This window comes from Malaclemys terrapin, chromosome 1, assembly GCF_027887155.1.
Source record: "Malaclemys terrapin pileata isolate rMalTer1 chromosome 1, rMalTer1.hap1, whole genome shotgun sequence".
Classification (NCBI taxonomy): Eukaryota; Metazoa; Chordata; order Testudines; family Emydidae; genus Malaclemys; species Malaclemys terrapin.
In genome coordinates, this window is record NC_071505.1 from 239,551,881 (window position 1) to 239,575,206 (window position 23,326).

At 40.4% G+C, this 23,326-nt stretch overlaps 1 protein-coding gene across 1 annotated transcript in view; it reads right to left on the reverse strand.

The window, feature by feature from the left end:
- The window catches only part of UXS1 (UDP-glucuronate decarboxylase 1), a 98,034-nt gene that overhangs the window by 38,751 nt on the left and 35,957 nt on the right, over positions 1-23,326 (reverse strand). The window contains exons 6-8 of the mRNA XM_054010455.1: positions 18,843-19,023; positions 5,410-5,514; positions 3,303-3,362 (exon numbers count right to left, since the gene is read on the reverse strand). Coding sequence (XP_053866430.1) covers positions 3,303-3,362; positions 5,410-5,514; positions 18,843-19,023 — 346 coding nt within the window. The remainder of the gene's footprint in view (positions 1-3,302; positions 3,363-5,409; positions 5,515-18,842; positions 19,024-23,326) is intronic.

Sequence of the window (23,326 nt, forward strand, 5' to 3'; positions counted from 1 at the left end):
TTTACGGATAACTATTTATATTGAATATTAAACACACAGTTTAGATTGCCTTCCCCTAGTTTCTTTGGTGACCTGTGAAAAGTTACCCATAAAACCCAGAATGCTTAGCACTGCTCAGCAGTAAGAGGTATAACCAAGGAAACAACACTGGAATGTTACAGATCACAATTCTTATTCTGATCTTCAAGTACAAATAGATCACAACATGATCATCAGTTGTGCCCAGTTCTCTCCAGATTCTTATTACCCCGATAGAACAGCATGACTGCAAGTGGAAATAATTTCATTTGGATAGGTAATATGCTTGTTTACGTATGCAGAGACTGAAAGTTAGTTCTCTCCAAGACTTACTGCTTTCTGGACGCTACTGTTCTGGATCATAAGAGCCATGCTCGAGCAGAGACCAGCACAGACCCCGAGGCTTCTACTGTCTAATATAAATGGTCCTAAGAGTTTTACAGACCAATATCCAATTCATTCATTTTAAATAATCAGGAGGTGGAGATCTAGACATGCCATAAAGAATCTGGTTTGGTGAAGGTGGGGGAACAGCCCCACAAACAAAAATGGTGCGCATGCCTTGTTCTTCCCTGAGCCTGATACTCAGAGGACAGCAAGTGGCACAGAGAGGCTATTTTTTCAGCCAAGATTTATTCAATTTAAAAATGAATGTTAGTAATATTTGAAAGTTAGCGCGCAAATGGTATTAATCATTCCTCTCTAGAGCTGGCTGGCAGACAGTGAGACTGAACCGTAGCTTCTTGGAAGAAATCTGGTCAGTTCCAGATTTGCTGTAAGCATTCAAGAAAACCATGTTCTGGGACATCACATATACTGAAAATAAATAGTTGCACTGACACTGCTCATAGGAGCATAATTCCCCCCCCCCCCCCCATTTGTGGCCTGGATTTCAAACTTTCCTTTTTAAAAAAATGTTAAGGCACTACCAAATAATGGCTTATAATTAGAATGCCTCCTCTGCCAGGAGCTACATACAGCTTTGCCTTTGTCCTGCTATAACTTTTTGATGCTTTTTATAAAGGACACTGTATAAAAAGAAATTTTGCATTGCATTTATAGTTCCAAACTAAGGTTCTAACTGATTAAAACTGTCCTCTATGGCCAATTCTCATGGGAAATTTAATTTTTTTTCATAACCTCCCTGAAGGCAGATACTGATGTCAAATATACTCAGCCATAATTCACAGAGCACATCAAAAGACAATGGTTCATGAATCTTTGCATATTATAGACTAAGACAGGATTTTCAAAAGTATCCAAGTGACTTATGAGAAAATGCCCCACTGAAAGTCAATGAAACTTGTGGTCCTAAGTCATTTCATTGCTTTTAAAATGGAGACCACAGCATGGATTACTTTCTCCTCTCCTCCCTTCTCAAGGTCCAAGCCCAGTTCCACACCATCCCTGCTTCAACAATAGAGCTTGATTCCATAAAGAAAAATTATATTTAGGGCAGGATAAAATAGACATGTTACCATTGTTTTATTACAACACCCATTTTATCTGTGCTGTGTTTTCCTCCTCCCTGAGTTTAAAGTTTGCACACATTACCAAATTCCTTTTGTTATCCTGCTGTCCCACTGCTCTACTTTTTCTAGGCCACTGAGTTTTAGTTCTGTTCCTTTGTATGTTTGCTACCACTCTAATTTTTAAGCTGTTATCAGTTTCTATCATGGTTAAATTAATGCCAAATGAAACATGTGACAGTGAAAAGACATCAGATATTTTAGTTGATCATAAAAGCCTGTGGAAACCCTAAGGAGGTCTGTGTTCAAGTTACAGTGCAGCTTTAATTCATGCAGATGCTTCAATACTCTGACAGAAGCAACTCTGCCAGTCACCTGGAAGCACCCTGCAGAGCACAGTTTGAGAACCTCCGTAGGAAGTGGAAACAGCTAAAGGACATTTTCAAGGGGTTTATCCTGCCAAGAATTCAAAAACAATAATTTTTTTCCATTTAGTTAAACCTACTATATGAAGAAGGTAGATCCCTTTGCCTGATTGGATTGTATACATAACAAAGTCTGACAATCTGTGTTTCTTTAAGTTTTCCCCTGCAGCAATCAGATTGCTGGGGAGAGATGCTGCTCCAGAACTGGTATGCTTGGTCTGCCTGTAACAATGTTCCATCTTCCGGAAGAGAGAATATGGTTTCCTGTTCAGTTAGGAAGTGTCTCTTGGCCCAGTGCTTTCCCTGTGTAGGAACTGAAACTTGCATAACAGAAATAGGGAGGCAGGAATGTGAGGTGAGACACAGTCATGCCATTTGCAGTGACTGCCCTGTCATTGGTGGAGTTCTTGCTTGTGATCTCTGTGGTGCACCTGCCTGCCTAAAGTTATTCCATCCAAAACGTAAACATGAGGGGAGTAAAAAGAGCACATCTCATTCTTTCCGTCTAGAGGAAGAGGGGAGAAGTTAGGAACTTTTTAATGAAAAGGTCTTTAGAGTGCTCAGCTATTAGCAACATCATGCTGCTTGCTGGGTTAGTTAGATCAGCTCAAAGCTGAAAATGCCTGTAGTAACTGGTAACCCATCTAATGCTCCCAATAATGCTAGTACTAGCGGAGTAGAACTGGTGTTCACAACACAGGGAAATTTTTAGAAAAGTTTATCTAGCACCAGCAAGGCCAATCATGGTCCCTGATGTTACCAAAGAGCATTTTGCTGCATCTGCACTAGTTAAATAATTCTCGACATGATTTAAAGAGGGGAAGGCAGGAAGCAGCCAGGGGCTCATTGCGGATAGTGATGTTGTTAGTAGGTCATTTTCCAACGGAGACAGACCTTTTCTTTATATGCTCTTATAGAGCTGGGCGTGTGGCTTCCTCAGCACTGAACATACACCATTGCTGCTGATTAATCATCATCATAATCCAGTTGCCAAACAGTCCGGGGAACAAGAGTCAAACATGCTGCCTGTTTTCCTCCAAAGCATTCCCGCTATGGTCTCTGGAGTCTAAGAGTTCAAGATGTAGAAACTTCCACTAAGACCCCTTTATTACAAAGAATGCTAACATTCTCTTACAGGTCAACTCTTACACACAGCATTTAGGGCCTGATTTTCATTTACACTTGGGTTGCTTTACTCCGCTCTGGCAGTGCAAAGGGGCCTTAAAGTGAAGATTACTGTCTACATTTTAAATATTAAGAAGAAAGCTAACAAGTCCAAGTATGACAACTACGCAAATACTTGATGCTGCCATACACCATCCACAGAAGTTGTTGTAAATATTCCTTGATCAGTCACACCATAGATACCCCAGCTATGCTCATGTCTTACCTCCATACACCTCAGAGGTGGAGGCCAGCAGAAGCCGTGCTCCAACACGTTTTGCTAATCCTAAACATTGAGAAAAAGGAAACAGTGAATTTTAGCAAATACAAAAGACTTTCATTTATGTTCATTGCTTTATTTAGACCCCACTTTGTCTAAGGAAGAAGAGAATTCAGGGCTTCCCTACTCAGTTTTTTTCAGATCTAGCCTCTCTTCTTTCAAGTCTCCAGTACCCAACTTCAAGCTGGAAGGAACACGACTGAGCTTTTCTGCAGCTACTCACACCACACAGCTGGCTGATTGTCAGATCTTACGTACATTTATTTCATGGATTGAAAGTTACACTGAACTAAAGTGCAGGACTTTTTTCCAGAGATCACAAGATCAGAAGGGACAATTGTGATCATCTACTCTGACCTCCTGCATAACACAAGGCCATAGGACTTCCCTGAATTAATTCCTGTTTGAACTAAAGAATATATTTTAGGACAACAACCAGTCTTGATTTAAAAATTGCCAGTGATGGAGAATCCACCAGAGCCCTTGGTACATTGTTCTAATGGATAATCACCCTCCTATTAAAAATTTGCTATATTAAGTCCGGGATTGGGGCCAAAAAAGTACTGCTAGCCTGAAGGAATAGCTACTGTTTTACGGTCTGATATCCTGTGAACCACAAGAGTTAGAAACATCAATAGGAAGCTGGGTGGGAGCTAAGTGGAGCTATGTGGTTTAGGAGAAAAGTGTGTCATATTCCCCATGTAAGTTCATTAGACCTTTGTAGCTCCTCTTGAAACTGAACGTAGTGGGCCTGATTCTGCCCAGCGTAAGGGAGGCTTTGCACTGCTCTACTGGCACACTGACCCTCAAGATGGCAGAGCTAGTGATAGAAATTTTTCCCCGGCTGGGGGGGACAATTTGATGGCACAGAACCGAGACAGTAGCTTTTAAGTCGGCACAGTTCAGGAAAGAAGACCAGTGCAGCATTTCCTGGTTGGGGAAAAGAAGTGGGGCCAGAGGGTCCCCATGTCTCAGCAAACACCCACTACTTCAAAAAATCTCAGGTGCCACTGGCAACCAGTGCAAGCTAAAGCAGGGTCAACTGGATCGAGATTAGGATGTAAAGGGGTGGATAACAAAAGAGGCTTGAAGCCACTTTGCTGCCTCCATACCCTCTGACTCTCAGATGCACTAAATACAAACTGATATAGCTGAGAATTTGTCCCTGACACTGTATATGACCTCAACAGCAGCATAGGACTCTCAGAACTGGCCAGGGGAGAGATCACCACAATGGGAGGTACCAATACTACGGAGTTATTGCAATTATACAAACTTTAACACTCATTGTACTGAAATGGAGTCAGCTGTCACTGAGACACAACAGCAGTCTTTCCCCCAAAGTTGCACTCTGATTGTGTGCCTGATTTGCATAATTGCTTCATAGATATTACTCAATAATTGGGCCATGACTATTTAAATCCTTGTACTCTAGTTGGCTCCTATACTCAAGATTTTCATGCTGTTTGTAAATGGTCTCAGCTGAAATACTGAAATAGTCACATGAAGAGGTAAACATCCTAGAAGAAAATGGGGCTTTCAAGGAAGATTAATTATTTTCTTTGATTTTTGACTCCCCCTTCTTCTCATCCCTTGCCGAACTCTTCCTTCCCTTGTGCCAGATAAGCAAGGCTCTTTCTTGGCCTTAGAATAGCTGTCAGTATTTGTGTTTACGTTAGGAAAATATTAGCTCTTCCTTTCCAATTCTGTTTTTAATCCAACATGAACAAAGATATATAGGAGTTATTCTGAGACAGAGAATGAAGGGGAAAAAAGCGTACCTTTTTTACCCTAAAACCACTTTCTTTCAATACTAGCGAGGTTCTGTTTGCAGATTTTACACTCATTTAAATACTGAATTTAACATTTTAGTGGAACAGCAATTTGAACTTTCTTGCTAGCTTGCTAGTAAACAAACTGGGCTAATGAATTCAGTCTTAGGTGGCTTAAGTGGAACACAACTGTGAGTCCAACAGTTGTTAGCAGTTCTGAATATTTCAAGCAAAATGAATGTAGTAAGAAGAGGAAGAAAAAAAAAAAGATTTCAACTCACCTAACATGTTTAATGTCCCAATAGTGTTGGTCTTTAATGTCTTGATAGGATTATACATGTAATTTGGAGGGGAAGCAGGAGATGCAAGATGATAGATCTGGTCCACTGTGAGATAATGGAGAAAAAAAATCCCAATATAATAAACTAAACGAAAAAAGCAGCAGGGCTGTAGGAAGCTAGCACTGCAACGAATGCCTTATTATCAAACTCTTCCCCTTCCGTATCCATCTCCTAACTTCAAACCCTAATTCTTTAACACATTGTTATCTCCAGAGATCATACATGCAAATCCATAGTAAAAACGGCAAAATAAATTTAGAATTAAACAGATTAAGATTTTTAATCATAGCAACACTGTTAGCACTTGTTAACACAGATAGATAGATGTTCCTGATATGTTTGCAGAATGCATAGCCTACGAGTAAAACATTTTACTTCTGCACAGCCAATGCACAATAACTGCAGAAGAGCAAGCTGTTCTTTATTCTGCCTCTTATGCCATCACGTTTTCAAGATAACTTCCAGTTTCAGACTGTTTCTGATGATATAACAAGCAAAAATAGCAGCTCAACTTTCAGATACTAGGAGCCGCCTTTGGTTTTACTGGTTAGAACAGGAAAAAAAAAAAATCTTGTTTCGACTTGTAAACTGTTTAAATTTCATAGTGGCGCATCAATAGTCATTCACATCACGTTTATATTCTGATAAGGCTTTTCTCACAGTGTGGTTAACTGTCAATTTTTGCCTTTGTTTCATTAGGGTCAAAATTACATTAATCTTTCTTATTGTACCTAGGAAGTGCACTTCATATGGGACTTTATAAACCCCATTTCCAAAACATGCAATGTTGGGTGGGAGGGCTGGCTCAGTGGTTTGAGCATTGGCCTGCTAAACCCAGGGTTGTAAGTTCAATCCTTGAGGGGGCCACTTAGGGATCTGGGGTAAAATTGGTACTTGGTCCTGCTAGTGAAGGCAGGGGGCTGGTCTCGATGACCTTTCAAGGTCCCTTCCAGTTCTAGGAGATAGAATATCTCCATTTTTTAGTTGTTTCTGGTAAGGTGGGTCAAGAGACATATATAGATTAGATATGCATGCATGCTTCTGCTCATCTTAGGTTTCCTGTTAGTGCCCTGATAGGCTATATGACCACAGTTCTGAATAGTGAAGAGTGAAAGTGATGCAGCTGGATTCCACACAGCCCGTACATATTCATGGTTTTTGTGTGATGGGTACTGGAATCCCTCTATATCAGGGAATCCTTCTGTATCAGAGAAGTCGGTATCTATTCATTTCAGAAATTGTAAGAGAATAGCCAGCTCAGGAGAGAAAGTATAATAGAAGCACAAGTCAAAGGAACTGAAGGAAACCTATAACTAGTTGTGCAATACAGCAAAAACTGTCATACATGACCATTCAAGGGACCAACATACAGGCAAGTGATTTTCCTACAGAAATGGAACAAGGATACTTTGGGTGATCTCTTAAGACAAGATGTTGCCTAAGGTTACAGGTTTCACTGAATGAAACAGGAGTTTGAAGACTGCGGCTGATGGAAAAAATGGTTTGTTAGCAATAAAACAAAGAATAGTGAGCCCTAACTGAAGAGGCCTGTGAAACCCAACATGAATGATTCAACAAAATCAGGTTAACAAACTATTCATAATGTAGCACATAGAGAGCAGAAAAGATATTTTTCTAGTGTCTCTAACCACAGTATGTCCAGAGCACCCTGTATCCTTTTCTTGTTTAAAAAAAGAGGCTGTGTGTACCAGAGGATGCCAAAAATTAAATGGAAAGAGTTCAATTTGGACATGAAAAAAACACATCTACAAGGATACCTAAGAAAACACTTAAAGGTTATTTAAGAAGGGATAAAACAAAAAGGGTGCCCTGCCTTTTTTTGCTTCTTCATGATGTGTAAAGCAAAGCTTAATTTTTTTTAAAAAACCTGCTTGTTTTTAAACCTTAAAATATCAGAAGGATCCAGTCTGGTCCCTGTTTTGCTGATGATCTAACGGTGTGATGCTATGATGTAAAGCTGTCAATCTTTACCTGTAGGATAACGATGTTAAAGCTCTAACAGGGCTCTTCTTTAAATTGTTTAGTCAGGTGTTTATACGAGACAGGTGATAGCAAAAAACACCACTTCAAAATAAAATGCACTCTTCGCACAGTGCATAAATCTCACTCCCCGTTCATTCAGGTTTAACTTCCATGAATCTGCAACATCACTGACTTAGTTATCCACTGAATCTTCAAGCAAAAATTGGGTAGATAAACCCTGATTTTCAACTAAAATAATAAAAAAAGCAGAACACATTCTTCTAGGCATTCTTCATATGTCGTAATCAACAAAAGATGGCACACAGCCATTTCACCACTCCTTCCCTTAAAAAAAAAATGGCGAAGATGCAAACTTAGAGACAGTTCACAATCCCTTTTCAATCCATAGTACTGCTGTGCCTCACAGGCACCTCACACTGGAAATCTGACCATAGGCAATGTTTCACAGGGGTCACTCAATGAAATTAATATGCAGCAGTTTTGAAACAAACACAAGAAAGTACTTCTTCACACAACACAGTCAATCTGTGGAACTCATTGCCAGGGGATGTTGTGAAGGCAAAAAGTATAACTATTTAAAACAATAGGTAAGTTCATGGAAGATAGCCATTGATGGTTAGCCAAGATGGTCAGGGATACAATCCTATGCTCTGCATGTCCTTAAACCTCTGATTGCCAGAAGCTGGTGCTGAGCAATGAGTGATGGATCAGTCAACAATTGTCTTGTTCTGTTCATTCCCTCTGAAGCATTAGGCACTGGCCACTGTCGGAAGACAGGCTACTAGACGAGATGGACCATTGATATGACTCGGTATGGCAGTTATGTCAAATTACCAACTCAAGCCCAACAATTCTAGTACAGAATTAGCTATTTTACTGCCATATTAATGGATAAAAGGTCTCATTTAAATATAGCTACCTGTTTAAAGCGTATAAGTTGCATAGCTAATTTTGTTCTACCACTGCATGACTGATGTCAAACAAGCTTACAAACTAAAAGGCCAGAATATAAAACCTGCTAACTGAGGTTGAGAGAGACAATGTCAAAATGAGGGACAAAGTGAGTGAGACAGTATATTTTATTGGACCAATTTCTGTTGGTGAGAGAGAAAAGCTTTTGAGCTACAAAGAGCTCTTCTTAAAACCACAAGCCCTCTAGAAATGGGATACTCTTATTTTTTCCATGACAGCAGCACAAAAGTATCCCTTGTTCTGATAAGTTCCTCTGGAAGCTACCGTACTATAAATTGTTTATTAATCAAATACAAAATGTTAGGGAAATATACATGCTTTTATTTCTAACACACAAATCAATGCCAAAAACAACCCTGCAACAAGTTAGTGCATTTCCATAGTGCAGGAAAAAAATCAGAGGGGAAACAGATTTAAAGTAGTAAGTGAAACTTAAACGTTATAACACTATGTTAAAAATGACAAGAGTATTTAATATACATAATTATTTTAAGCCAAGTTTAATTAAATCACAGTGATTTTGCTGATTCTTATTTTTGTGGCAGATAGATCCCAAATTTTGAGAGGATTTGCAAGTCCCCTATTATCAGGGCTTTAGATACATAATCTCCCCTCAACCCTTACAGCCCAAAGACTAGTTTTGCCATTTCATACGAAGATTACTTTGTGATATTTTAGTGAATTATCTGCCACAATGACACATTTTTAAAGCCATTTTTGTCATCCAGATAAACGTTATTACTACTGAATGATATTCTATTGGATGACCAATGTGCATGTTTCTGAAAAGACCTCACTGGAATTTCCTACATGTAACAGCTAGTACAAGTTTAACATTATAATGGCACATTGATATTTAGAACAGTGGCCCATTAAGAGTGAACATTCCTTCCTTGGCATGAGTGAAGATATATTTGAGCTGATACTTATCCATAAGTGTTATATAAATGCTAACAAAAAAGTAATCATATGCAAGAATCAAAAAACTCCTTTCAATTACTCAATCTCATTCCAGACAGAAAACAAGTGCAACAGAAGCATACACAGAGATGGGTCTGGGAAAGCAATGTCTCCGTTTTTTAATCCCTTCCACTCTGAGTCCTATTCTCCAGTTGTTAGCTGCTGCAGCACCACAGGAAAATGTGGACCAGAAGAAGAAACACAGCCCTGAATGGTTTGTCCTATCAACTGCTTCACTTGCCAGAGAAGAGGGAATGTTTCAGCACCTGGGTACAACGTACAATGCTTCTTTTGCAGACGGACAGTGACAATATTATGTGAAGGACTTAGCAAGGCCAGGGCTAGTAAGTAGAAGGGTGATGGAGTATTCGCCATGGGACAGATGGTTGCCTTATCAGGTCGGATGGATAGGAAAGCAGCCAGCTCCAGGCCCTCTCCAAAACATTTAAAGATGCAGGCAACTGAACCATTTTAGAGGGGAAAGGGTAACAGCAATTTGTGGATGCCACTCACATACTGTAATGCAAGTGACCAACAGGCCCACAATCTCAGCTTCGTAAGACAAATAAGGCTGCCTCTCTAGTTCCGTTTTCCTTCTTTCAAGCACTTCAGTATTTAAACATGGTTTCTATCCTTTCCCTAAGATGCTCGTTTTCCATGACTGCAAGCTGGACCTAGACTGTAGTCACAGGAGTACATATTACAAATGCAGCAAACACTCTGCATTTGTCATGCTCTTATATGACAAGCTCGATATCGCAAGTCAACTACGCAATATACCAAGCCAAGCTGGTAACTGTGGTACTATAAGCAGATGTAACATTAAAGTGTGCATGCTCATGTATATGCAAGCACTGAAGTACCCAAGTAAGAGCGATAAAAGAACAGTGAAAGAGCTATCCAAAAGAATGGCAGGTGTTTGCTGTTGACTCACTCTTAGCAGGTGTGGGAACCTGGCTGGGTACCCTGAACATGAAAGATGGAAGTGGATCACCAGCCAGAAGAAACTAGGGACAGATTGGTCAGAAGGCAGGAAATCTAGGCCAACTCTGGGAAAAGGGCTTAGGCTAGAGTTTACATGTTTACGATCTATGGGTTACTTTGGGAAATTAATTTAAGTAATTTATGGTGATTATTAAAACAGACATTATGAAAACTGAAAGCGCATGTCATTTCAGATGCCCAAGGTTTCTTCACAGGCACACAGGAGAGTCTTTCGAAGAATGAAATAAGTATAAATGATTAAAAGTTATAAATCTATTAAGCTGATTTTCAAAAGAGCAGCTAAATTAAATGCAAACTTAGACGTCACACAAAAGTTACACCTGATTAACCAAAATCATTTTTCAAATCAGTACCAGCCAGGTGTAATTAATTTAAGTTTCTATAGAACAGGGTTTACATCATTTAAACTAAACCTTTTTTGTTTTGTTTTGTTTTTTGTTTTTTTTAAACAGCTTTAGTTGAAACGGTGCAACTTGTGTATTTAGACAACACCTTTATTTAAGAACGGCCAAAATACCCCCAAAGCCCAAGTTCTCCTTAGGAGTTACAGTAGAATCGTATTACAAGGCCCTACGTGGGAAAACCCAATTTTAAATTGTTGGAGCTAAATGATCATTATATCCAAAACAATGAACTTCTCAAATCAGAATTGTGCTGAAAAGCAAAAGATTCCACCTTAAAGAGTTGTACAAGGTGTTTTAATGCTCACATGCATCAATGAGGTTCTGTAACTGGTGCATCCACAAGCTTTACCTGTAGCCAACAGGCCACAAAAAGTGTGAGGTTCTACAACATCTCTGAAAACCAAAAGGAACCAAAAGGAAATAGTAGTTCTTCAAATCTGATTCTTAAAAAAATCACCTTCTCAACCTGGAATCTGGTCAATTTAAAAAGTAAGTCAGAACTAGTTTGAGGTACATGCCTAAATGCCCTTGTCAAGTTAGTAGTTTTAATGATTAAATGCTTTAATTTGCCTCTCCCCCTGCTGCAGTGTTAAAGACCCACAGAAAGAACAGTGGAACTTATTTAACAGAGCAAACAGTGAAACTGACTACACAAAGTGCTGTCAAAGGCACAATGTGAACAAACAAATCTTTTTCAGTCATCGTGATCTTCAGGGTCATTTGTAACAATAGCAGGTAAAAAATTCCAGAAAGAAGTTTGATTTTTTTTAAAGTTGACAATGTCCCTTTAAAGGAAGTGCCCAGCATCAGCACCAACAATAGCTTTTGTCTTTGATCTTCACAAAAGAATAACTAGAGTGAAACTTCAATTGTGCCAATTTTTAAAAATTTGAGTATTGTAGATTTTAATTAAAACATGAACAAGTGAGGAAGATTAAAACCAAATGCCCATATACTATTTAGTCTTCAGTTACGTCTTTGATGTTGAATGAACGTAATCAACCTCTCTACTTGGGACATAGATCAACTAGATGTTGTGACTTAGAAAAACCTTCCTTGGATGATGGAAGTCTTTGGTAATTAAATGCTATCCACTTTTCCCACACTTATTATGGTATCCGAGTGCGTTCCAAAAAGAGGCAGAGTTGGGAGAGTCTAACAATTTATCTGCAATAACCAATAGCTCATGTCTTCAACACATCTCAGCATACAGGTACAAATACAGTAAACATTTTATATAAAATCATGAGTGGTGTGGAGAAAATAGATAAGGAAAAGTTATTTACTTATTCCCCTAATACAAGAACTAGGGGCCACCAAATGAAATTAATGGGCAATAAATAAATAAATAAAAGGAAGTTCTTCTTCACACAGCGCAGTCAACTTGTGGAACGCCTTACCTGAGGAGGTTGAGAAAGCTAGGACTATAACAGCGTTTAAAAGAGAACTGGATAAATTCATGGAGGTTAAGACCATTAATGGCTATTAGCCACGATGGGTAAGGAATGGGGTCCCTAGCCTCTGTTTGTCAGAGGGTGGAGATGGATGGCAGGAGAGAGATCACTTGATCATTGCCTGTTAGGTTCACTCCCTCTGGGACACCTGGCATTGGCCACTGTCGGTAGACAGGATACTGGGCTAGATGGACCTTTGGTCTTACCCAGTACGGCTGTTCTTATGTAAATCACAGCAAACTTCAGGCAACAAATATTAAGCAAAAAGATGAACTTTAGTCAGGAACACAGGAAACTCCTTGCATCTTAGGTAGATAGGATTCCCCGGAGGGCAGCATCTATACCAGGGGTCTCAAACTCAGATGACCTCGAGGGCCGCATGAGGACTAGTGCATTGGCCTGAGGGCCGCATCACTGACAGCCCCCTCCACTGCCTCTGGCCCCGCCCCCACTCCACCCTTTCAAATTAGGCCCCGCCCCTGCCCCACCTCTTCCCACCCCTTCCCTGCCCCATTCCATTCCCTTAAGTCCCCACCCCAACGCTAACCCCAGGGCATGCAGAAAGGGTGCAGGGTGCAGCGGGGGCTGAGGGCAGGGAGTTGAGGTGCAGGAGGTGTGCAGGGTGCTCAGGGCAGGGAGTTGGTGTGTGGAGTACAAGAGGGGTGTGGCAGGGTGTCGGGGTGCAGGGTGCAGCAGGTGGCTCAGGGCAGGGAGTTGGGGTGTGGGATGTGGCAGGGGGCTCAGGGCAGGGAGTTGGGGTGCAGGAGGGGTTCAGGGTGTGAGCTCCAGTCTGGTGCCGCTTACCTAGAGCGGCTCCGGGGTGGCAGCGGCGCTCACTGGGGCCAGGGCAGGCTCCCTGCCTGCCTTGGCCCCTGGCTCCACGCTGCTCCATTCCAGGAAGCAGCTGGAACCATGTCCCTGCAGCCCTTGGTGAAGGGGTAGGGGGAGGGGCTCAGGGTTCCCCTTTTGTGCTGCTCTTGCCGCTCCTCCAGGTACCTCCCACGAAGCTCCCATTGGCCACGGTTCCCTATTCCCGGCCAATGGGAGCTGCGGGGGGCGGTGCCTGGAAGGAGGCAATGCCGCAGCCCTCTGCCTCCTTCACCCTCCCCCTCCTGGCCCGAAGGGGCATGCTGCCGGCTGCTTCAGAGAGCAGCGTGAGGGCTTGCAGCGTCAGGAGGCAATCCCACGGGTAGGCAGAGGGGCGGGGGGGGTGCAGGGAGAGCTTGGCGGGCCACACACAAGAGCCCCGCGGGCTGCGTGCTTGAGACCCCTGATCTATACTGAGAATTTTAGCAGTTGTCCCACTGTTGGTCTAGTATAGACGTCGCTCAGACAGGGGAAGCCCCAGGTTAGACTGGATGCCGATGGGGGGAAAACAATGGGGTAAAACTGAATAAGGATGCAACTACTGAAGCATTGATAACTCTGTTGTATTTGATAAACTGGCCTGAGAAATTCCAGAGCATTTAACACAGATCTTCTACCAGCTCAATGGCATGTCAGTTGTTTTGGTATAGCCTGTTCTACGAAAATATCTAAGGAGAGGAATAAACATGCACTACCAATTTATTTAGTATTTCTCATTCATGAAGTTAACAGCTCAAACTTCTGCAAAAAGATAACATTTCTCAGTTATTGAAGACACCAGCTTAAAAAATTAAAATCCTTATTTAAAAGGATCAGTCAACCTAAGCCTTGATCTTGCAAAGCACTTAAGAACATTAATAATTTTAGCTTTATTATTAACTTTAAGAACATGTTTAAATTCCATTTGAGTCAATGTTTTAAAAGTACATTGCAAATAAATGTATTTACCTATGCTACAAACAATATATATAGTAAAAAATTTGAAAATCTATGTACTTGTTACTACACCCTACTTATGCTGTTTATTTTTGGCATTTCCCTTAGCTTTCTCCACTTTCAGGTTCTTAGTGCTACAATGGCCCCATCTACCTAAATTCTTATGCCATCATTCAAGCACTTCTATGGTACAATTCAGAGAGGGATACATATTTATTGATTATTTTTAAAAAGTTCATTTTAAATTGAGCCAAATTTAAGTTGATAGTGTGTTTTAAATAAATTAAAAAAAAACTACCCTTCATATACGCCTACAGAAAATAGATGTGAAATTAATAAATGACCTGCCATGAGTTATGTTCCCATGCTGAAATCATGAAAAATGGCTAGACTGAAAGACTTGTACAGATTTGTAATTAACTCAGAGCACGCCTTCCAATAACTCTGGGAATACAACTGATTCATTAGTCAGGGTCTAAGGTTTTAAACCAACTTCCATAGGATCTTCTCCATGCAGGAACTCTGCCTCCTTTAGCTACTTCATGCTATGTAGTGCAGGCAGACACTCTGATTAGATTTTGAAGAGTCTCTCCTCATCTTTGAGAGTCATTCTGGAATTGCCTTTCATTACACAGTGCAAATAGACCATATTTCACATCCAGCCAAGACACAATATTCACACTAAGATAGATTACAACCTCAACAATGTCCCACTGGTATTGTTTTACTGAAAGTGCCTAACTGTACAGTGAAGTGCTGGAGGCCATTAGCAAAAGTCCTACTGTGCAACCACGTTCCCATGGTATTATGTGCTTGCTGTAATGACAACGCGTTCACGGAGTACTCTGCACTTGTGATTATGGTCATGAAAACTGTAAAATAATTCATTGTTTGGAAGTGCTGAAGACTTTGTTTGCAGCCTCTCCAGGCTTATTTTTGGTATATGGGGGTGGGGGGGGGGGGAAGTAAACTACTGAATTCCTATACAGCAAAGCTTCAAAGCCAAGATGATTGTATGGGATGCTTTTTGTACGGTAGCCCTTGACCATATACAGAAGGGTCACATTTCACAAGTGTTAATGGACTGCTGATTCATGCAGAACTCCCTGATGTAGAAACGGGTTAATATTTATCTGCCTCACAAGAGTTCTGTGGGGCTTAATAAATATTGCAAAGTCCACTGAAATCCTTGGATGCTCAAAGATTTACTAGTATTAAACACTATACTGTCCCTAACTACTGCACAGCACCATTCATTTCAGTTTCTATTGCTTTAGGGTAGTTTTACTCACGCCCATCATGTGCACCACACACAAAAAACCCCACCCCCACCACCACTTTGGGGGTTTTATACGTCAGAGTCACTTTTTTGTTATCCTTACCCACAGCCATCTCACTGGAGAGGCTGTACTTGCTGGGCATGGAATACAGAGAGAAAGGAGGGGGAGATAATGTGTGCACACTGTCCTGCTCAGGAGCACATCTGAAGCCTTCTGAGGGTCCTATTTAGGGAAGGTGGAAGAACGATGGGGCTGTTCTCACAGCTGCCCTCAAAGTAATCCATTTCTTCCAACGCAGTAGACAAGCCAAATGCAGCAACTACCTGAGAAAACATTTGCCTCCTTGTGTGCGCACATGTGACAGGAGGAGTAGTCTGCAAGCAGCAGCCCTGAACACTGAGAGATGCCTACCAGTTTTTAAGAATCCAAACTAGAGTATGATGGTCATCTCCTGACACTACCCTGCAATTTACAGAGTTTGGCTGTGACTCAGCGTGATTCTTCCACAAATTAAACCTACCATTGTAATAATGCTGCATCACATAAGCACAATTTGTGTAGGTCAAGATTATTTAAAAAAATACATTGAAGTGCCTTCTATAGTTACATTGGAATCTGATATATAATCACTACTAATTAGTCTGGGGTCTTGACAAAGACAATACTAGATCTTAATGCAATTATGAAAGAGTCAAATGTGTTATTTTCTCCCCACAGGTTTATACTGGAATTCCATTCAATCACTTCCAATACAATTTAGATCTATTAGTATGGTTCTGTTTCAATCCCAAGGACACAGGAGCTAACCCACCCTCTCACAAGTAATATATGGGGTCTTTATTAGCCATGCAGAGCAAGCAGGACTGCCATTTTTAGTTCCTAAATACCAAGACGTATAAGGATCTTGGCAGCAGCATTCTGAAGAGAGTAAACAGCTATAAAGTTTTAAAGCGGTAACTCAATTACCATACAATCAGGTTTGCCCTCCCAGTTTTGTAAGAGTACTGTGAATTTTCAGACAACATTCTCTGGACTGTTTCAATAATTTGCAAAACTCATATGCTGTTCTAATTTAATTAAAGAAGTAGCTGGCCTTAGTTTCCACTTAGACAGAAAGCTTTAAATGAAAGCTTCACAATTCTGTACGTCTTCTGTTGGTGTTATAGACAATGAATTTGAAAGCGAAGGCAATTCCTGTGTGAAATGATAACCCTGAGCCAAGATGTTCACAGAGCAGAGAACAAAACTAGTGCTTTTAGGCCATCGGCTACTATCTCTGCGTCAGTCAAGGGCAGATGCATCCCAAAAAGTTGGGTGTTGCTTCATACTTATGAGAAAATGCCGGTTACCTCTTGGGAATCAAAGAGCTGGACTTCAACACAGCCTTCCCCTATAAACTTCTGCAAAGCTAATTTCCACTGAGACTCATTTAAACGTACAAGGAGGATATATATCTGGGGGTGAAATTCAAAATCAAATGCAATCAAGAATATATCCTTCTTTCTAGATAAGGAATTAAGTCTCCTTATTAAATAATTGCTATACCACAGAAAAGCTATCGTGTTAAACACTCTAAAATTGGTCTAGTTTCTGGAAGGCAGCAAATAAATGGCTGCTCCCCCTATGCATGGATCATCCTCCCATACCTCTCTTCGCCAAACCTGCACTCAATTCTTTCTTAAAAACCCCAATGCTATGCAGAATTATCCTAATTTTTATGGTCCCATGCAGAGATGAAATGTGCCCAAGACAAAAAACAAAAAACAAAGAAAAACCCCCAAAAAACCCACAGGCGACCGTACTACAGTAACCACACCACCTAGTTTATTACTTACACTTACTGTGGCACATCTAAAGTTGATTGCAAGCTCTTCAGGGCAGGGATTATTTTTAATGTATCCTCTAAGGTCTATGTATCCTCTAGCTGTGTCAAATAATATAAAAAAAAAAACGAGTGGAATCTTTTCTTAAAAACTTTACTTTGCCTGTCTGAATTGACAGGATTGGAACACAGAGAAGAGATCTGGTAAACTGCTCACTGAATACCACATTAAAATGCATGAAACTGCTGGTTGATGTCTTAATTACGTGCAGCATAGGAGAGTTAGAAATTTTTCAGTATTCCCATTCATCAGTGTTTAGTAATTTGTTCACAGTATTAGCAAAATTGCTAAGCCTCTGTAAATACATCAAGTATAATCAGGTAAAATGAAGGTAATACTGGGGGAAGAGATAAGGAAAGCTGACATGAATGAACTGCTGAGGTATAAGCTACTAGTACCTGCAGTGAACACAGATCCAGTTAATCAGATTCTAGTCCCATTATCCTTCAGTGGAAACACAGGCTGAAGTAAAACAACAGACACTAACTGAACCGATGCATTGTCAGAACAGAGAATGAGTGCGCATCTGCAGAACTATTTCAGCATAACATGCTTTGATATACTCTGAGGCCCATCACAAGACTTCTAAGGAGATGCATTTACAAGAAATTTTTCTGCAAAGTTCCATCCATTAGAGATACAGCAAAAGTAGAGCAAACAAGGTTTTCATTCTTCTTTTAAATCTTTAACTATTATATAGCTGCACAGTTTCAAATCACAAAAGGAATGAAAAAAAAACCACCACTGTGGCTAAAATAAAGTTCTCATCACTTCACCACATGCCGCTCTATTCCAAAGGAAGTCTGTAATAACACTTACATCTTGTGCAATATCCTGTAATTAACTAAAACATCAGTTTGTTTACAATACAGAACAATGTTCTGCTGCTTATGGTAATGTAGGTGTAGGATTGCTTACACTTGTTGTTATAACAAGGGAGGGTTTTTTTGGATAGGTGGGGGATTCAGTGACATCATGTCCCTACCTCACAGGGGGCTTGCAAAGAAATGATTAGGAAGTGTGCATATACCAGAACCGGGGATCTCCACCTTTGCCATAACCATGACCTCATGGTACAACAAAATATAACTGGGTTCAAAAAAGAAATCGGCAAGTTCATAGAGGGTAGATCTTTCAATGGCTATTAGCCAAGATGGTCAGGGATGCAACCCCATGCTGTGGGTGAACCTAAACCTGTGACTGCCAGAAACTGGGACTGGACAACAGGGTCACTTAATAATTGCTCTGTTTTGTTCATTCCCTCTGAAGCATCTGGCACTAGCCTCTGTCGGAAGACAGGCTACTGGGCTAGATGGACCCTTGGTCTGACCTAGTGTGGTCATTCTCATGTTAGGTGATAAAAAATGCTTTTGGGATCCCCCTCCCATCTAGTCAGGAAGAGAGCATTCATATTGTGACAACTTCTTTGAACCGCTCTGCGACCCCTTAGAGATCACGACCACTAGGTTGACAGAACAGGGTGGACCACACCTACATAGATCAATCCACAAAATTGCATATACATCCAATTTCTAAATGCACTTCTGATGGGAAAGTGTGATTAAGTGCAGAGATCAAAGTATATCAATATTTAAGCAGGCTACTCACCTTCAATGTACAGGGGTTCAACGACATCATGATTAATCAGTTCAAAGTTCTCGTGGCCAATCCAGTGTTCCACATTTCTTTTCCTGCCCGTAAAGAAGTTGTCCACAACTGTAACCTCATGGCCATCCATCATTAGTTTGTCAGTAAGATGAGAACCCACAAACCCTGCTCCTCCAGTTATCTGCGTTAGGACAGTGGGTATGAATTTTTTTTTTTCTTTTTACAGAAACACCAGACAAAGTCCACAAACATGAAGACAGAAGAACAGCAACTTTCAAAACTTTGCTTACCACCGGGGGGACAACTCCATTTCCATTTTAAATTCATTTCTTTAAATTTCAGGCCCAATATTTAGGTAACACATAACATTTCAAGAGAAATACTTCATCTGGTTTGAAAATGTTGAACAAAGACCACTGTGGAGAATAATAGAGGATTCAATTTTTTTCTTCCCTGTCTGACCCTCCCCCGCACCCTCTTAAATTAGGCTTGTGCCCTTCATGCACTGGGGGAAAAAAAACAAAACAAAACACACAACATTCTTGATATTACTACAATTAAGCCTGGCCTTCTCCTGGTTTTAATGGAGGATGTTTTGGGGAGGGGTCGGCTTAAAGAAATATTCTAAGTGCTCTCATCTTGTTCAAAGGAGTTGACTCTTTAAAGACCTCTTTTCTTCCATGTGGCTGTTAAGTGTGAGAGAGTGAAAAAGAAACAAGCTCCGAACTGTTTTATATCTCTTGCCCACTGTATTGCTCAGTTTTCAGCTTATATTTCAATCTAGCTAGTTCTTCTGTCATCCACAGAGTTACAGGATAGACAAGCTCTGAAGCTCTATTGTCAAGAAACAAGGAAAAAAAAACACCTTTGGAAGTTAACTTTCACACCCATTCCATAAAGTGCTTAAAAGTACAAAAAACCCACCCATTTTTAGCTTTTGCAACTCACCCTTAAAGAGCAGTGAATCACTAAACACAGTAATTGTATGATTGCTTCAACAAAGAGGTTCAAGTCCCATGCTGCGTGATGTGTTCAAAGGGACATGTCTGTGGAAGCAGTTATTTTTTCTAGGCTTCACAAGCAGTTTTAATGAAGGAAACAGAAGCTGGCCACTGCCAAAGACAATTAACCAAAATCAATTGACCAGATCCAGTATGACATCTCATATGAAATGTACTATTATGTGACTTTATGATCAAGATCAGATTTAACAAGGTGATGTAACTATACAGTTACTGTATCATCAGTGCCCTTCAATGATTACCAGTGCCCTGCAAACTACACCGTGAAAGGATTTGCTGTCATTGTCAAGAAATGAATCAAACTACTGGATAACGTGACAATTTAATAAAATGTCATCGGTAGGATCACACAGGTTACTGAAACCCTTTACTTCTGTTTAATACAAGCCAAAATATTCATTTCCCCCCCAAACACTGAATTTAAAAAAAAGACTCAAGCAAACTTAAAAAAAAAAAAAGGAAAAATTGTTTCTATACTATTTTCTTCCATAAAAGGCCTGAAAGTTCACCTCCCATCCTCCCACCCTTGTTTTATTTCATGTTAGAAATTCAGGATTACTGATATGATGATGGCACGGTAAATAAATAAAAAAAACAGTGAAATGTGAACAACTGAGGAGGAATTTTTAGTTAAATTATTTTAAAAAAAATTCTTTTGTTGCTGGCATCTACTGGGGGCAGGTGCAGTCATTCAGTAAGGGAGCCAGTTCCCAGATAAACTGGAACTGAAAGCAGATCAGAAAAAGGCATCCGTGCAAGAAGGTGGGGTGTGGGGTTAAGGCTTCTCAAATCTAGTACAGCAAGGAGAGTGTGGTGGGGTCCCAGCAATGGTACTGGGACTGACAGCAGCCCTCCACCAGGTAGAATGAATAGTAAAAGGATAAAGTCTAGTAAAACCACATTCCAGGTGACTTGCCTCTCTGCACTGTGTGGGACAAAAATCTGTTTCTGTGGAAGACTCCACAACTCACCTCCTTTGACTAAGGTGCAAGAAACCCCTGGTACCACTTCTATGCAAGGATCCAGAAAAGGCTGGACTCAAAATTCCTGATATTTCTTAGGTACAGTGAGAAAACAAAATTTTGAAAAACAGGCAGGAGTTTAGGCTCTTAACATTGTAAGCAAGCAAAATATGGCACAAACCCAATTTTTGTTTTTTTTAAAAAAAACTTTGCAGTCATCTTGAAATGTTACCAAGGGATTTTATGATAAATCTAGATTCTCTTGATTAATTTATGGCTTCTGTAAAGATTAGATGAAAACTGATTTGGAAAAGGAGTTGAATTTCCCCAGAAAAGTAAACAATTGTTGAATTTATTTAACGTCATTTTCATTCACTTCAGGCTACATCAAAAGGAAAGAAAGGATGATTTAAGCACCCAAGTTGTCTATACATAATCATCCAGCAATCACAGCAGTTCAGAAAGACAGGGTGGACACACTTCATTTCAAAACACAGCTGCTTACAAATCACAACAGACCCCAAATTCATTATATTGCAGAGCAACAATTTTCACTTTAAAGCTGCAGACCCAATACCTAGTGCTTGGGGAGGATACACTAGCATCATCTGGATAGAACACATTTACTTTACTAGTATTATAAAATGGCTGATGACTTCAACATTTACTAAAATGCATTAAGTACAGCGTATAATTCATCTTTATCTGGAACACTTAGATGTTTGTGTATTTGCCATGCAGGTTCATTTCCTTCTCGTTACAGTCATATCTGGTGCTTTCAGTCAGATTCAGGACATCTAATACCCCATGTCAAAATTACATTATTTTTTCATTTTATAATTTCATAGGTACATCACATAAGACTTAGCGCTGAGCCTAAATTGATATCAACCATGTTAAGAAAATTTCCAAGAAAGAAGCCTACTACCTACCCATCTTCTCAGAACAAGCAGGGTAAACAGACAGGCCTGGCAGCAAGGCATAGAGTTTACAAGACTTGGGCTCTGTTGGACCAGTGTGGTAGTGGAAATGAACTTGGTGAAAAACCCTCAACTGAGAATAAATCTAGTCCTAAATGGACACATCTCGGAGCTGTCAGCTTGAGTAAGCTCAACTGCTGGGCAAGAGTATGAGCAGAAAGGCTGTCTCTAAGGCACCCAGGATCCAAACTGTAAAGAACTTCAAGGTGTGTTTAAACCTAAGAATTGCATCTGGAATCAAACTGGGAACATGAGCAAACTCCAGAATACAGGTGGTATAAACAGCAACCCAGGTGCTTGACTCACACGTCACTGTGAACACCTCACCACCTTGCTTTTCTTTCTGCACTTGTTCCCCACTGAATTCAATGCCTAGTTTAAGATTTGCGCTCTGATACCCAAAGCAATCCCTATATTGACCTCAGCTGCCTGAAAGAGCACCTCTTCCTCTGGGACCATGACCCTTCTTGACAGCTACATTATACCAACACAATGAAACTGTCAGACAATGAAGAGCCTGGTGAGCACAGAAGACCCAACTTTCAAAGGTGCTGGACTTACTTTATGGACAGGTTTCAGAGTAGCAGCCATGTTAGTCTGTATCCGCGAAAAGAACAGGAGTACTTGTTGAAAGTTTATGCTCAAATAAAGTTGTTAGTCTCTAAGGTGCCACAAGTACTCCTGTTCTTTTTACTTTATGGAATTCACTCCCAGATTATGGAATTCACTCCCACAAATACTCAAAACTGACTGCAGAGCTCAGGTTTTTCACTTGGCTTTCCCTTTCAGTGACGTCTTCTGCCATGTGCAATCAAGCTATTCAGCTATTTCTCCTACAGGTGAGAGAAAGGCACTATTCTGCCTACTTTAATTCAGAATTGAACCAAACATCCAACGAATTTTCTTAGTTATTCTGTTATCCAAAGTTTAAAGATTGCATCTAAAAAGCCCACACACAACAGCTTGAACTGCCTCGACACAGCAGCACATGCAAAAACTACATTAAAATGAAGGTTGCAAAATCCCACAAATCGGGAAATGCCTGTGCAGTCTCGTGTCAGCCCCACTGTGCAAATGGATTATGAGACAATCTAATTTTTTCAAAAGATCCCATCTCATTCAGTGCACAGAATGGAGAGTGCTCACTTAATGATCAGCTCTTCAATATATTGTTTCTCCTCAATGTGTGGCTCCACGCCTTATTTACTACAGACTCTTCAAACTCCGCCCTGAAGACAGAATTACTACTTTCTTCAGAGGCTTTTCTAAGGTGCTCATCAGTATAGTATCCGAGTGCTGCACAAACATTCCTGATCAACAATTTTCACTTCAAAGAACTGAATTAATGAATTAATTTTCACAGCACTTCTGTGAGATAAGATGCTGGTATTATCCCCATTTTGCAGATGGGAAACCAATGCACAGAGATTAAGGTCAAAAGTATCCACTAATTGTGTATGTCCAGTCTGTGCACTGAATAAGGAAGAGGCCCTGAGGAAAAAAATAGTACGTGGTCATGT